The 14,802-nt window shown below is 42.0% G+C and overlaps 1 protein-coding gene across 2 annotated transcripts in view; it reads right to left on the bottom strand.

Annotated features, from left to right (window-relative positions):
* Positions 1-14,802, bottom strand: part of ABCA1 (ATP binding cassette subfamily A member 1) — a 112,893-nt gene that overhangs the window by 55,834 nt on the left and 42,257 nt on the right. For both annotated transcript variants that reach the window (XM_077345386.1, XM_077345387.1), the window contains exons 6-7: positions 6,775-6,896; positions 5,502-5,693 (exon numbers count right to left, since the gene is read on the bottom strand). In XM_077345386.1, the coding sequence (XP_077201501.1) occupies positions 5,502-5,693; positions 6,775-6,896 (314 nt within the window). The remainder of the gene's footprint in view (positions 1-5,501; positions 5,694-6,774; positions 6,897-14,802) is intronic.

The raw sequence follows: 14,802 nt of genomic DNA, 5'->3' as shown, positions 1-14,802 counted from the left end.
CAAATGGCCATTGCTATAAATAATGAAATGGGTGTACGTCCTATGTATGCCAAAAGCACACCGTCCCAGAAAGGCTGTCTGTTCCTTTTGTGCTGATATCTCTGCTACAATTATTGTGGCTTTTTAGAAATGCAACAATCCCAGGGCTTTGCGCCCTGCTGAATCTTGCCCCTCCCTTCAATAAAATCTGAAAAGGTGCCTTGTGCATCTGAAATTCCACCGGAGTTCTTTACCTTAATGGGATTACTGCACTCTGGTGCCCGACCTCCTCCGCTTCCCACTTTTACAAATACAACAAAACCCCATTTAGCTGTATCTATACTTTTCGATCGTTAAAAATTAAATAACTTGCAAAGACCAAAAAAGGGATTAATAGAAATACTCCTTCAACAAACAGGAGCGTGTACAAAATATACATACATACTAAATCATCCATTTGGAAACCAGAATAGTTTAATATTTTCACTACTTGCTGCCGATGAAAAATGTAAAAAATTACTGTCTCAATGTTATTCTGTGCTGTATGTTTTTTTTGGGGGGGGGGTTCTACAGTGTGCGGTTATGAAAGTCGGGTTTTGTTTTTTTTAGAACTCAGCACATTTTCCCCCTTCTTTTAATGACAAGAACTGAAGGAAGCAAGGAGAATGTTAAACAGTATCACAGTGAGAGATGAGGGGCTTGGGGCTATGCCGAGGAAAGGTTTCCAAGTTCCAGACCAAGAAAAGCCACAACAGATTTCTAAGAATCTAGTGGATCAAGGTTCAAGATCTGTGCCCTTCCTTCTTAATGAAAACTGAGATTTCAGAATGATATGCATCAGACTTACACCACAAGGACCTTCAACTGCCAGGAAAAGGGAGACTAAGGTTCAAAGCTCTGCTTGGCTACAATATTTGCTACACAACTTAGTCCAGTCACTATCTCTTTCCTTTGCAGGGCAAGAAGCTCTAGCATACACTTCTTACAGCTCCACCAAGGAACATGAGAATTAAAATCGAATGAATACATAAGTATTTGCCAGAAGGCCTTTAGGTAAGTGATGGCTGGCGGGCATAAATCTGTTTCCCCCCACATACACCTACATTTATCTTAAGGGTCCTCCCAGCAAAACTACTTGCTGGCCATAAGAGCAGATTATGCTTAGATTCAAGATTTCCTCTCAAACTGAGAAACCTTAAATCTATGACCTGCATGTAACAGGATAGATGAGGAGGAAAGAAGAGGAGAGTGAGGATCACTTGGGCATGGGATTGGGGCCACTGTGGGTAAGCAGATAGTTGTGAGTTCCTGCAGGGAATCCTGGTGGTCCCTTCCAACTCTATGATTCTATGAGAAATGTCATCACATGTGCGTGCTTAGTTTCTACAACCATGTACTTTTTAACGACATTTGTAATGACACTGGCAACAAAAGAGCACAAAGTGACTTCAAATCTCTCAGTGACTCATGGTTAAATTTTCCCTTCACATTTACCAGCATTATGTTTCAGAAAATGCACCAGTCATAAAGACTGGAATACGTTGTTTGCAAGCACAGACACTGGACCTTGGGTGTGACTCATCAATGACATTTTGTCTGCTTTGAAACCTTTCTTCCTTCTCTTCCCCCACTCAGTATAAGAAGCCTGTGTGGGATACAAGATCTGTAATACATAGACCCACTTATATCGAGCCTCCGGGGGGAGGCAGGATATAAATTAAATAATAATAATAATAATAATAATAATAATAATAATAATAATAATAATAATAATAATACGTTAAGGTCTATACAAGCTGTTTCTGAGTTCTGCACTGATTTCCAGTACTGGAATTATGATTTCTCAGTTTCCACATGAACAGTGCCCAATTTGAATCAAGAGCATGCTGAGAAGGGGCAAGAGGACATGCTCTGAGGCTGACTCCTCTTCCACCCAGCAAACTTCTAAAACTGGCCCTCATTGGCAGAGTACAATTTGAATTGACTGGCCATCATTGGCAGGGGGCAGTTTGAACTGATTAGCCCTCAGTGGGAGAGTGCAATTTGCATTTATTGGTCCTCATTGACAGAGTGCAATTTGAACTAATTGGTCCTCATTGACAGAGTGCTCTGTCTCTATTGGTGGCACACCCACAGGGAGGGCCAATCAGGTAGTGGGTAAGCAGTTATTTGGGATTTTATAAGGTTTACTGACTGATGTATACTTCTATTGCTCATTTCTGTCCTTGAGTAGAGATGACAGGAAAAGGCAACAGATTCAATGGATAGGAACAATTTCAAGCACTCCCATCCACTATTTCTCAAAACATTAAAAAAAACACCTGCTAATTTGCCAGTGGTTACAAACATGTAGGTTAAGGTCTTTGAAAACATAAATGGAATTTTCTTATAATCTCTTTCTTAATTGTTTTTTCTTATAATCCTATAATTAACTGTTCTATTTAATATTAAAAATAAAAAAAATGTAAAGCCAAAAAAGAAAATGATGTAACAATATCAACTAATGTAATCCTATATTGCAGTGTAAAATATGATTTCTGTGATTTGTTCTTTTCCTTATAATCTCTTTCTTAACCGTTCTATTTTATATTTTAAAAAATCTTCAAACCATGGAGATACGCCCAAGAATATTCCCTGTTCTTTTTGCACAGCTAGTGCAATTAGACAAAAGATAACATATGAAGACAGGCAGAAAAGTAATTATAGTTTAGAAACAGGTGACCTTTCTACACCAAGGAGAACAGCCGTATGATTCCAGCATCAGATATCCCTTTAATCAGAAGAGGAGCCAAGTGGCTAAGGTTCAATTCTATGTACCTTAATAACCACCAAAAGAATCCCTTCCACTTTTGCTCCCCCCCCCCCCCATAATTGCCAAAGATTATGAAAGGCTGGCTGAAGTTCTTTCCAAATATATCTGTGGGGAAGCGTTAGAAAATACAATTTTACTGTTAGACAAGTATTGTGGTTCTGGATAAAAAAAAAAAAGGTTTCGGATGATGCTTTCATTTCTGAAATAAAGGCTCTACCCCACATTAGGTGTTTTAACTATATAGTTCTTAGCCATCTTACCAGGATGAGTAACAATTTCTTAAAGGCAGGTAATTTTATAAAACCAAGTTGTGCTGTGAGATGGAAATGGGCTGAAGGGCTGATCATATTGTGTGTTGACCTGCAAGGCTGTTACATTTAGATTATAAACCAGCGTGGTGTAGTGGTTAAGAGGGTGGCATCTAATATCATGAGCTCGGTTTGATTCCATCACTTAATGCACTCCTCCACATGCAGCCACCTGGGTGACCTTTGGCTAGTCAAAGTACAATGTACAAAGGGAAGGGCGGCCACTTTTAGACACTTTTAGGCAGTGAAAGGAGGGAGATATAAAAAGCAACACTACTACTTCTAAACTGATTATTTACTTCATTTAGCTCCTACTTTTCTCCCAAAAGGCGGTCTGAAGTGGCTTACATCTTTCTCTGTCCTTCCTTTTTATCCTCACAACTACCTTGTGAGGGAGGCTAGGTTGAGAATGAATTAGTGGCCCAAGGATACCCAACAGCTTCCATGGCAAAATAGGGGTTTGAACCTGAATTTCTAAGATCCTAGCATGGCACTCCAAACCACTACATAACAGTGGCTTGCCATAAGAAATAATCATGCAGGTGCAAAACTGAAGGTTCAGGCAAACACCTCTCATTCCATCCATAAAATTTGTACTTAAAAGCTTCTGAAGCCTCAATTTGCCTCAGGGCAAAAGGAGAGGAGATTTAACCTTTCGGTTTCCACCCAATTTCACTATTTAAAGCTTAGCTTGAGAATATTTTGATTTCAGCACTTTGTTATTAGAAATTTAAATACTTGGTTTAAAGGGGGGAATCTTCAAAGGATATATCTTTTCACTATTAATAGTGGATCAGGGCATCTGCTTCCAAGTAGCAAAAATAAGAGGAGGTTCAAAGGTTCAATGCTAATCAATGCCAATCAGATTCCATCATAATCATATTGTGAAACTGACTTTAAGCCATGATTACAAATGTCAGCTAAGATGACAACTGCAAAGGAGAGAAAGCCAATAAAGGAGTGACTGTGTGTCCCCAAGGTCAGCTTCCAGTTTGCAAGCTATGGTTTTGAACGAGCAAGTGTTACACCTGCACTAACCTATTCATGTCAAAATAGGTTGCTGCTGATTTCTGGTATCAGCCCTCAAAGAGACTCAGAGTAGCATAACCTGATGAAACCACAAAACAAGACATTCCAAATGCTTGACAGATACTTTGAAAACCCATTTCTGGCTAAGATCAAAACCCATCAGTTGCATGGAGCAGGAATACCGCCCTCTAAAATCAGTGAATACCAGGTGAGATGGAGAGGCAACAGCCAACTTAATGCACCATTGCAAAAATGGGCAACGCATCTGCTAATTCAATAGCATTCCAACCTTCTCGATGGGACACTGCTTGGGATAGCGCCAGATTCTCTGATTTCGTAGGCTGTGGGATCGCATAACCACTGAACAGCAGTAGAGACCAGAGATGGTTGAGATATATCAAATACTAACACAAAACCTGGCAGCTGCAGCTGACAACCTTGACCTCATTGTCATCATCATCCCTGATATATGTCTCTTACACAACCTCTACTGCAAATGCAAGGAGACATTTTTCTGGTGGTGGCAGCAATGATGATGATGATACAAATTGTAAAATCTCTGGACTTTACTGAATGAGCTAGAGAAGTGAAGGAGATAAGAGAGTCTCTGATTCTAAACAGGGATAAAGAAGATAGGTTAGAAGTCACTGTTGCCTGCAAAATTATAAGCAGGGTCTGAGAAAGGAGAACACCAGTGGAAAAAAAAGGGGGGGTTGGATTTATATATCTATCAGTTGTATCGCTTGTGTGTAGTGCAGCCAGGAGAGCCAAGGATTGTTTGGCAGCTAGGCAAGGGACCTTCTGAGGAGGTTTGCCATGCCTCCATATCATAACACTTAGGGCTCCTTGGAGGAACTCCCTCTGAATCCTTGGAGGTTTCCCATTCAAATACTAGTCAGGGTTAGCCCTGCTTAGCGTCCAAGATCTGATGGTACTGGACTCACCAGGGTTATTCCAGGCCAGGGCTGGGGGCTTTGGAAAGTAGGAAAAAAAGAGTGGTGCAGAAAAAATTGTAAAGAAAACCAGCACATTTTGGCTTAGAGAGCTAGCTTGGTGTAGTGGTTAGGAGCACCAATTTCTAATCTGGCGAGCCGGGTTTGATTTCCCACTCTCACGCCACATGCAACCAGCTGGGTGACCTTGGGCTCATCCCAGCACTGATATATACTATTCTGAATGAGCAGTGATATCAGGGCTCTTCTCAGCCTCACCTCCCTGACAGGGTGTCTGTTGTGGGGAAAGGAAAGGCAACTGTAAGCCGCTTTGAGACTCCTTTTGGGTAGAGAAAAGCAGCATATAAGAATCAACTATTATTATTATATTATTATTATTATTATTATATTCATTAATTATAAGTTCACAATCCTACTTACCATAAATGGCTTCATGACATCTAGATTAGCCTGAAACACCTTCTCAGCAGAAGCACGCTTATCCTTGGGCATGAGGCAAATCAAGGCATCGCTGACCACAGCTACTGCTGGGTTTGGGATGATAACCAACTCAGACAGCTTGGTTGAATTGCAAAGGTCTTCCACTCTCATTTGGTAGCCAGATGTAACGATCTAGAAGAATGGACCAGAGGTTACGAAATGCCCTCCCCCTATATCACTCCTGAGATTAAAATTAAAACACTATTTCTTATATGTACTGGGGCCTGGTATGTACCGTATTTGCCGACGTATAAGACGACTGGGCGTATAAGACGACCCCCCCCCCAACATTTCCACTCAAAATATAGAGTTTGTTACATTACATTACAGTACATGTCATTGTCACCATTGTACGGCCGCAGCGCAACCGCGGCACCGCCGTCCCGTCCCTGCATCTCCCTGTGACCTGTACTAGTGTGCAAGTGCGCATGTGCGAGCTCTGCGTAGACAAGGGGCAGGCCGGAGTGCTGCTGCTTCCCGCCGAGCAGAATGGGCCGGTCACGCCGAAAAGGCTGGCACCCCTGTCTCGCTGCTGATGCTCGCCGCATCCACACTGATGACCCGCCGCAGCCGCGCTGGATATCATGCGATATTGGACGGTATGTAGAATGAGGTGGGCGGGCATCGGGAGGCCTCTATGGGCAGCTATGTCTATCCCAACTGAAGTGCACCCGGCATACAGGACGACCCCCCCCACTTGGAGGCATGTTTTTCAGGGGGGAAAGTAGTCTTATACGCCAGCAAATACTATACTTCCGCCAGGTTTATGGTTGAGGTTTGCACAGCAAGAAAATCTGGTTGGGCCCCTGGTGCCAAGCGGTGTCAAGCTTGTGTCATCTGTGCTTCCTCTTCCCACTTCCTCTTTCAGATGTTATTGGGGGGAGCTAGGAGGCTAAATTTACGACTGTGTTCTTGGGATTTTGATTTTTCCTGTATGGTTTTATGTCCTAGTGTATTTTTATGAGGGGTTAACTGTGCACAAATTGTACCCTGCCACAAGCCAGTCCTAGGAGCAGTGGGTAATAAATCTAAACAACAACAACAACAACAACACTGTTTATGCTTTGAAAGATTTAAAGAAGTGTCATCTTTTGCTCTGATTGCTTTCTACACTGGAATAGAACAGAATAGTATAGATTATTTAAATGGTCATAGACCAGAGTGCTACACTGGACTATATACCTTTTACATGACATGTGAGAATGTAACTCACCCGCTGGATATTGATCTTAGAGTTCAGTATTTCATCCACTGCAAATCTTGGTATGGAAGCATTATGATGGAGGAAGTCAGAGAACGTCTCGTTGGCAACCAGGAAATCCCGGAGTTTCAAATCTGCCAGGTGATTTAAAAAAGGCCATATTCTTTGTTTATTTAAAACAAATCATAATTTGTGGAAGGCATGTCCAAAACCAGTTTAAACCTGTAATTTAACAGTCATGTGTACTCACCCAGGAGCACTCGGATCTATTGTTCTATGTAAGAATTTCCCAACAGGAAACTATTTATTAATACACTTAACAAATTTTAACCAACAAGGTTGTAACAGGGGAATCCATAACAATTAAACTGAGATTGAACTGGATCATTCCCATTCTGTGCACTAGTAGTGGCAGCTTGCATACCTTCTTTGGCATGCTTTGTGGGGCCTCTGAAAAAAACATTTGCTTTGAACATGGAAGATTTTAGGCTCATTCTTTGTCACCTCCAGTTTTAAAAGGATCCAGGTAATAAGTGAGAAGAAAAACCTCGAATGCAGAGAACTGCTGTTAGAGCAAGTTATCGAATGACCAATGGCCTGACACAGTGTAAACAAGGTTTTTCTCTTGAAGGGCCAGCAGGAAAGCCCGTGAGTATGCAAAACACTGTGTTTTGTGGTGTGAACTCGAAAATAATTACATCCGATAGATACAGCAGGCAAGAAGAATTACAGAATACATTCTGGACAAAAGAGAGAACAACATATTAGCCAGCAGAGGAGGGTGTGCAGAATTCCACCCTGATATTGCTTGATTTCTCAAGACTTATGTTCTTATGACTCTTTTGGTTTACATCAAAATTCTCCAGATGTTCCATTTGAACAGGAACTCACAAATTCACTTTGATTTTTTGCTTTAGGCAAACCAAGTAACAATTTAGGAGCCTCTCTCCCCACCTTGCCTGAAGCCCAGAAGGCATTGTGTTAATCTTATTAGAATGACTTCCACTTCTCTTAGAATTCATCAGACAATGTGCTCAAGGCAGGAGGCTCCAACCTTGCCTTGACATTTCATTTTAGATTAAATTTGGCAGCAATTTTAGGTGTCCATGTAGCATTATGTAATGGTGGAAAGTGCCACCAAGTCACAGATGACTTTTGGCAACCCCACAGGGTGTTCAAAGCACAGTAGCTCTCATATACTTCTGAGTTGATTTTTTAAAGTGCTAAGCATAGATCTTTCTTTGAAGGCAAAGCTCTTTGAAAATCATTGAAGACAATCTCATTACAAAGTCTTTGCATCTTGACTCTAGCTAGCCCTTCCTGGCAACTAACACCACCACCCATTCCTATATGTAATGGTTAAGAAAATTATGTTGCACTGTATCTGAAGAAGTGTGCATGCACACGAAAGCTTATACCTTGAATTAATCTTTGTTGGGCTTAAAGCTGCCACTGGACTCAAGTTTTGTTCTGCTGCTTCAGATCAACGCAGCTACCCACTTGAATCTTGCTTAAGCTCCTTTGTTTTTTGTCCAGCTTGAGTCTCACTCAGGGTGATGAACACCCTCAGTGGATTCAGTAGTGGTGGTTAAGCTGTCTTCTAGGGAAACTCTATTCACCATTATTGAATATTATTCTGAGGAACAGCAGGCTTCTGAAGAACCTGAAGGCACACACTTCTGGAAAACTACTAATATAACTTACATGGCCCATACATGTAATTATAGGCACACACACACACACACACACACACACGTTTCCCCTTTCCTCAAATGTTAAGCTTGAGGAGAAAATCTGTGTGACTCCAATGCTTCTGTCCCGCACTTTAAACACTCTCCAGCCCAAATCGAGACACCTTGTTTTGGTTTCTTGGACTGTGGAAACCTATATGGTTTAGCAAGGACTTCACCCACTGGTAGCTGACAGAAAACAACAAAACCTTATCTGAGGCGAAAACTGCAATGGCAACAACGTGAGGTAGACTGTGTTCTTTCACGCTGCCGGATCTTGAGAGGGCAGCAGCTGCCGGACCGCAAGGTCATCTGAGTTTTTTGACATGTTAATTGGCTCAGCCGCTTACAAGAAGAAACACACAGTGTGCCAAAAGGCCTGCAACGAGAACTCCATAAATCTCCTCAGAGCTGAGAGGGAGGACGAGAAAGACAAAAGGCAGAGATGCAGCTTGCTATGAAGAACAGACTCTACTCTCTCTCTGTTTCTCCCTCTCCTTACGCCATTCACCATTGTGTTGTTGAGGCCTGACTTGGCAGGCTATCAGTCTGGTCTACAGAGTTATGAAGGAGGAAGAAAGAAATGCTTCCTATTCTTCGCCCAAACACGAACGCTCTCCCGGGTTACTGTCGGTCAATGCTCTCTTGCCTAGTTCTCTGATTACATGTTCCCTGTTGCTTTTTTTGTTCTCGGAGCAAAATAATCGTTGTCACCAGAGGGCTTGAGGAGAAAGCTGGGCGCTAGAACCGGCAAGAGGTTACTTGAGGATGAAAACTTTACTTCAGAACTATTTAATAGAATACCCTTTAGCTTTGTGGCAGATGAGGGGAGGTTGGAACAGAGACATTTTTCAAAACTGAGCCGTGGAACTCCAAGGTCAAAAACTTGAAAAGAATGCTTAGCTCTTACTTATTTTTAAAGGAAATTTCTATATTGTTTTTAAACTAAGATTACCAAAGTAATACACAAAAGCAACCAAATTAAAATCAACATAACAATCTAACAAAACACCCAGGAGCAGCGATAGAAAAAAAACACACATTAAAACAATACTGCACAATGGTGCTAAACAGTCAGGGGAAGGACATATTAAATCTCAGTGACAGGAATTCAACAGCCTCTTTTTCCCTCCTGGAAGCCCAAATTCATTTATTTAGTTACTACATTTTTATCCCCACTCTTCTTCTTAGGAGCTCTAAGGATTCTCCCTCCTCTACATCATTCTTTCTCCTAACCACCCTGTAAGGTAGGTTAGGCTGAAAGAGAAGGGCTGGTCCAACAAACTTTATAACAAAGGGGGAGTTGAACTTGGGTCTCCCAGATCCTAGGCCAACACTATGGCTACCATTACACAAATGACTAAAGTTGAGCCACCAATGATTTGACCTTGGGATACCCAGTGCAGTCTCCAGCATACACAGCATACTCTGACCCAATCATTGAGCTGTCTTCAAAGGTAGGCTTTTGGAAAGGACAGAACTATAATGCAGGGACCAACTAGGAAGTTGATGGTGGTAATCTGTAGGAAAAGAATATACAGCAAACCCCTCTGTCAGAGGGGCTCTCTTGCAAAACTGCTGGGCATAGCAAAGAAGTCCCCTGAATGATTAATCCAGGGAGGAGAACACAGTTCATCCTGGCTGGTGCTCAGCCTTGGGATCTTCTACTCCCACCAGGATTTTGATCAAAGGCTCTGTACACATTCTGATTATGGAGGATTTCAAAATATCTGCCTTGATCTTATTTAATGTTATTCAAACAGCCTTGGATAATGCTAGTTTGGATGCTTTACTGCCCGTCCCCCCGCCAAAAAGAAACGTATTTGAATACATTTAGTAAGATCAACAGGGTTGACTTTAGTCGCAAACTCAAAATGTTTATCACTTGCTGATTGGGCCCAGTGCTACCACATGGATACTGGTTTCAGTCTGTAGAGGCTACACAGAAACACAAGCTCAGCATTCTTCTGCAAAATGTATAAAAAGGAAACTGTGCCAGGAAAAAAATAGGCATTGCCCGCCAGCCACAGGGAAAGCATTCGGCAGAATCAGAAATTTACTTCAATGTTTGTAAGTCTCATAACTAAAAAGCAATTAAACATCACACACATTCAACTTACATAGCAGTTGCCAATGCTGACTTCATGTTTTAGCAGTGAGAACCTTAATATCATTGTTAAACCTAGAATTGGAGGCATGGGAGGGGGAGGAGAGAAGCCTTGGATCCCTGTGAATGGTCAGCCCTTCATGATCTCATAGGTAATTAAGCAGAAGAGTTAAGACACTGTTGAGGTGGACTCAGCTCGGCTTACAAAGAAGGCAGAGGGTTCTAGAGCAGGGGTAGTCAACCTGTGGTCCTCCAGATGTTCATGGACTACAATTCCCATGAGCCCCTGGGAATTGTAGCTCATGGGAATTGTAGTCCACAAACATCTGGAGAACCACAGGTTGACTACCCCTGTTCTAGAGCACTTCGGTCTAGGAGAAAGGAGGGAGGTGGCAGGTTAGGAAGCACTTGAGCAAGGGTTGGGTCCAACTGGTGAGCTGCAACTTGGGTCAGGGTGCGTTGCATCCATGGTGCAATGTTCATCTTGTGGGGAGAAGCATGAGAGTCAGAAAGAGATAAAGAAACAGAAGCAAAGGAAGAAACCCCCAAAGTAAATTTGGTTCCTAAGTAGCAAACTGGGTTTGACAATGGTTGCTGAATATGAGAAGGATGATACCCACTGGCCTACGTAGGCACTTGAATTTGTAGTGGTAGAATCAGCTGTAGAGGATGAAAGGGAAATAGGGGACATTACGTAAGAGCTAGCATCTGACATGCATAAAGACTATGCTAACCATTAGGGGTCTAGGAATGAAAAAGGTTCCAGCACAAACTTTCCTGAGGTACATATGTCTTTTGCATTCAGGAAAAGCACAAGAAATGGGAAAGAGAACAATCTACTATTACTGCGGTACAGGGTTTTATTTAAACACGCACAATTGCCATTTCTGGCTTTCAGCTGCAAAACCTCTGGGTGGTACAGAACTCCCCCGTGTTCGTGTTTTATATGAGTGTAGCAGAGAAAAATGGTCACTCAGTGTAATCTTAAACTGAGTTGCACTTTTCTAAATCCAGCAAAATTAGACATGGGTAACGATGAGGATCCTACTTTAGTTTCCACACTTTAAAAACAAGTGGATCAAGGTAGCTGACTCATTTAACACTTCCAGAGTGTCAAAGCATCCCTGCTGTAAAGGACTAGTAAAGAAGCTGGGTGATAAACAATGGCTAATATGTGGTTTTGTAGCTAATTTGCTAGTGCTAAATGTAGTCATCGGTACTTAATGGAACTAGATATTCACTGCTAATCAGACAATGCACTGCCCAATTGGTTTCAAGTTAAACTCCTATCTCAACCTCAGCTCTAGATTGCCAAATGTCCTGTCCCTTTAATAGCAGTGGAAACTTTTCATGACATGGAGGTAAAGAATATCACAGAGTAAATAGCATCCTATTAAGCTATCTTAAAGGGACAGGGCATCTCTATCATTCTAGGTAGTCAGCTGAGTTCCCCACCAAATCATCTTATGCAAGTCATCATTCATACACTTGTTAAGTACCATCAAGTCAAAACTGACTTATGGTGACCTCATCAAGAGACTTTCAAGGCAAGTAAAAACTTAGAATAGGATCACCTAGGGCAAGTATTCACATGGTGGAGATAACAGGCCTGGGGGAAAACTTTCCTGTGCACTCACAGCTGCTTTTAAGTGAAAATAGGTCTACCAGGCTTGTAAGCTCTGGATTGGGAAATATCCAAAGAGGGATACAATGCCACTGAATCAACTTTCCAAAGTAGCCATTTTCTCTAAGGAAAGTGATTTCTGTTGCTTGGAGGTGCATTGTAATCCCAAGAGATCTCCAGTCACCACCTGGAAGTCGGCAGATCTAAGAACCTCACACATCATTTATGTGTTGTTGGGCACCTGGAATGCAGCAAAGGAAGTGAGAAGTATGTAGGTCATATGTGGGTGGTGTTCTTTGACTGGCTAGGGAATGCTACACGTATCTGGCGAGTGTCCAACATTGTGCTGTTGAATGGCAGGATCACACAGATGCTCGCAAAACTTATGACCAGATATTATTTTTAGAAGGCACCTTGGAAAGTGGGACAGACACAGTCAGCCACAGCCTCTGTGTCTGCACAGAACAGCTAATCAAAAGCAACTGACTTCCCTGCAGGAGGATGCTTGGCTTGCAGCTTCCCAATATTTTGTGATTGTTCCAGCAGCCATAGCAGCCATTTTGAATTTGCCCATGTGGCATTCTTTTGGCGGTGAATCTCACTCCCTGTTCTTAAAATCCAGAAGAACCCACAGGCTCTGCAAGATTGGGGAACCTTAGCCTAGTGTCTTCGTGAAGCCACAGGGGTGCCAATGATCAAGATGAGATACAAGGTAGGATAAATAATATCACGAAGCATTATCACAACCCTCCCAGAGACTGAGGAAATGTTGGGGAATGTCACAACATGGAGGGTTTGATCCAAAACAAACAATGTGACATTACAGAATTGAAGGTATTTATGCACCAACATCAACTGAGATACAAGGTAGGATAAATAATATCACTAAGCATTATCACAACCCTCTAAATAGCATTTTTCCATTCCTCTGCAATAGACTAAGTCAAAGACTGAGGAAAATTTGGGGAATGTCACAAAATGGAGGGTTTGATCCAAAACAATGTAACATTACAGAATCGAAGATATTTATGCACAAACATCAACTTTTAAAAATGTATTCCTGAAAGAATTACTGTCATTCTATCCACATTTGAACTACAGTGACAAGAAAAGTTGTGCCTTTGGGTTACTGTAGTTTTAATCGTCCAAGAATAACACAGTCACATAGAGCAAGAGCCATCATTAAACACACACACACACACTAAAATAAATCAGGCATGCAGCCAGCCTAGTAGCTGGCACACGGCAAAAGGAGGTGCCCAGCACGTAAGAGTTGCCCAGAGATACTGAACCCTCAATGTCTGACACAATTTCAATTAATAACAGCAGGGGGTAATGAGTCATGGTAAGCAGCCCTCAAATGATGTCATGATACACCGACTTCAAACTCCCTGGGTGTCCCACTACCACGGCTCATCTCTGAACTTCTGGAGGGGTTTCTCAAAAAAAAAGGCATACTCAGGTTTCCATTGCTGTATCTATTAGCCTTCTCTCCCCAGCTAGATTCATTCTAAAACAATGGATCCAACCAGGTATAAAAAAGAGCAGAAGGGTCCCCTTTGACCAATAAAGAAGGCTGTCTACAGAACTGTAGAACTGTATGAATAGAAGCCATGCCTCTAGTAAGCAATGGGCTGAGATTGAACAAAAGGTTGTTGGATCTAACCCAATGTTTTGGTAACTACAGAATAAAAGAGAGAGCCACTATTCCCAATTAACACTAATTAACAGCGCCACTGTTGAGTTCAGAAGTTATCTGGTCAACTTTTTCATTAAACTTCCACCCAACTGAGAGGCCTTGGGCTCTAGGAATCACTGCTGCCCTTTAGCAAAGATCCTTTTAACCATTTCCATGGGAGCTAATTGCCATGCTATGCTATAGGTTGCTCGACTTGGCTGAGGATTCATATGCGGAGATGGTAGCAGTCACAGCACTGTTCCTCAACTCCCAAACCAGTGACACACAAAACTATCCCCAGATGAACACAATGCCCAGCCACCCCATCCATTCCTCACAAGAATTCAGCTATGATCACCCTCAACAAGATGGCTCCAATGATAGCACCATCATTCTCCAATGTAGCTCTCGCCACTAATCAATATTAAATTATAGTGGCGGCGGCTTCAGCAGTCCTTCACTTCATTAAGCTTTGTAATTGCACTGTTTATCACAGTTGAGAACTTGAAAGCTGTGTTATATATAGATCAGGCACTTTATGGCTTCATTGTTGTAGACGAGCTGTCACGGAGTTGCAGAGCCAGCCACACAGCTCCAGGAAGGAATCTGTATTAATTTTGTAAGCCCTGTTCAGTCATAACCTGAGTTTTGGCAATCCAACATCACACAGTGGGTGAGCACACTACCTACAATCCTTCCCCATATGCATGGCCTCCATTTTGTCTGAACAGGGGAATGTATGAATTCTCCAGCCTCAGTATATGCCAATAACATACCCTAAAAAAATATAGGTTTCCAACTGTGTGTTCTAAAGCAGGAAAATACATGTGTTGATCCGTTTACACAAAACGGCTACCATGTACATTGAGAGAACTGTGCATAACATGACCTCTGATTACCT

Source organism: Paroedura picta, chromosome 7 (assembly GCF_049243985.1).
Source record: "Paroedura picta isolate Pp20150507F chromosome 7, Ppicta_v3.0, whole genome shotgun sequence".
Taxonomy (NCBI): domain Eukaryota; kingdom Metazoa; phylum Chordata; class Lepidosauria; order Squamata; family Gekkonidae; genus Paroedura; species Paroedura picta.
The sequence above is the reverse complement of the archived record's forward strand: the minus strand, read 5'-3'. Positions and strand labels throughout refer to the sequence as shown.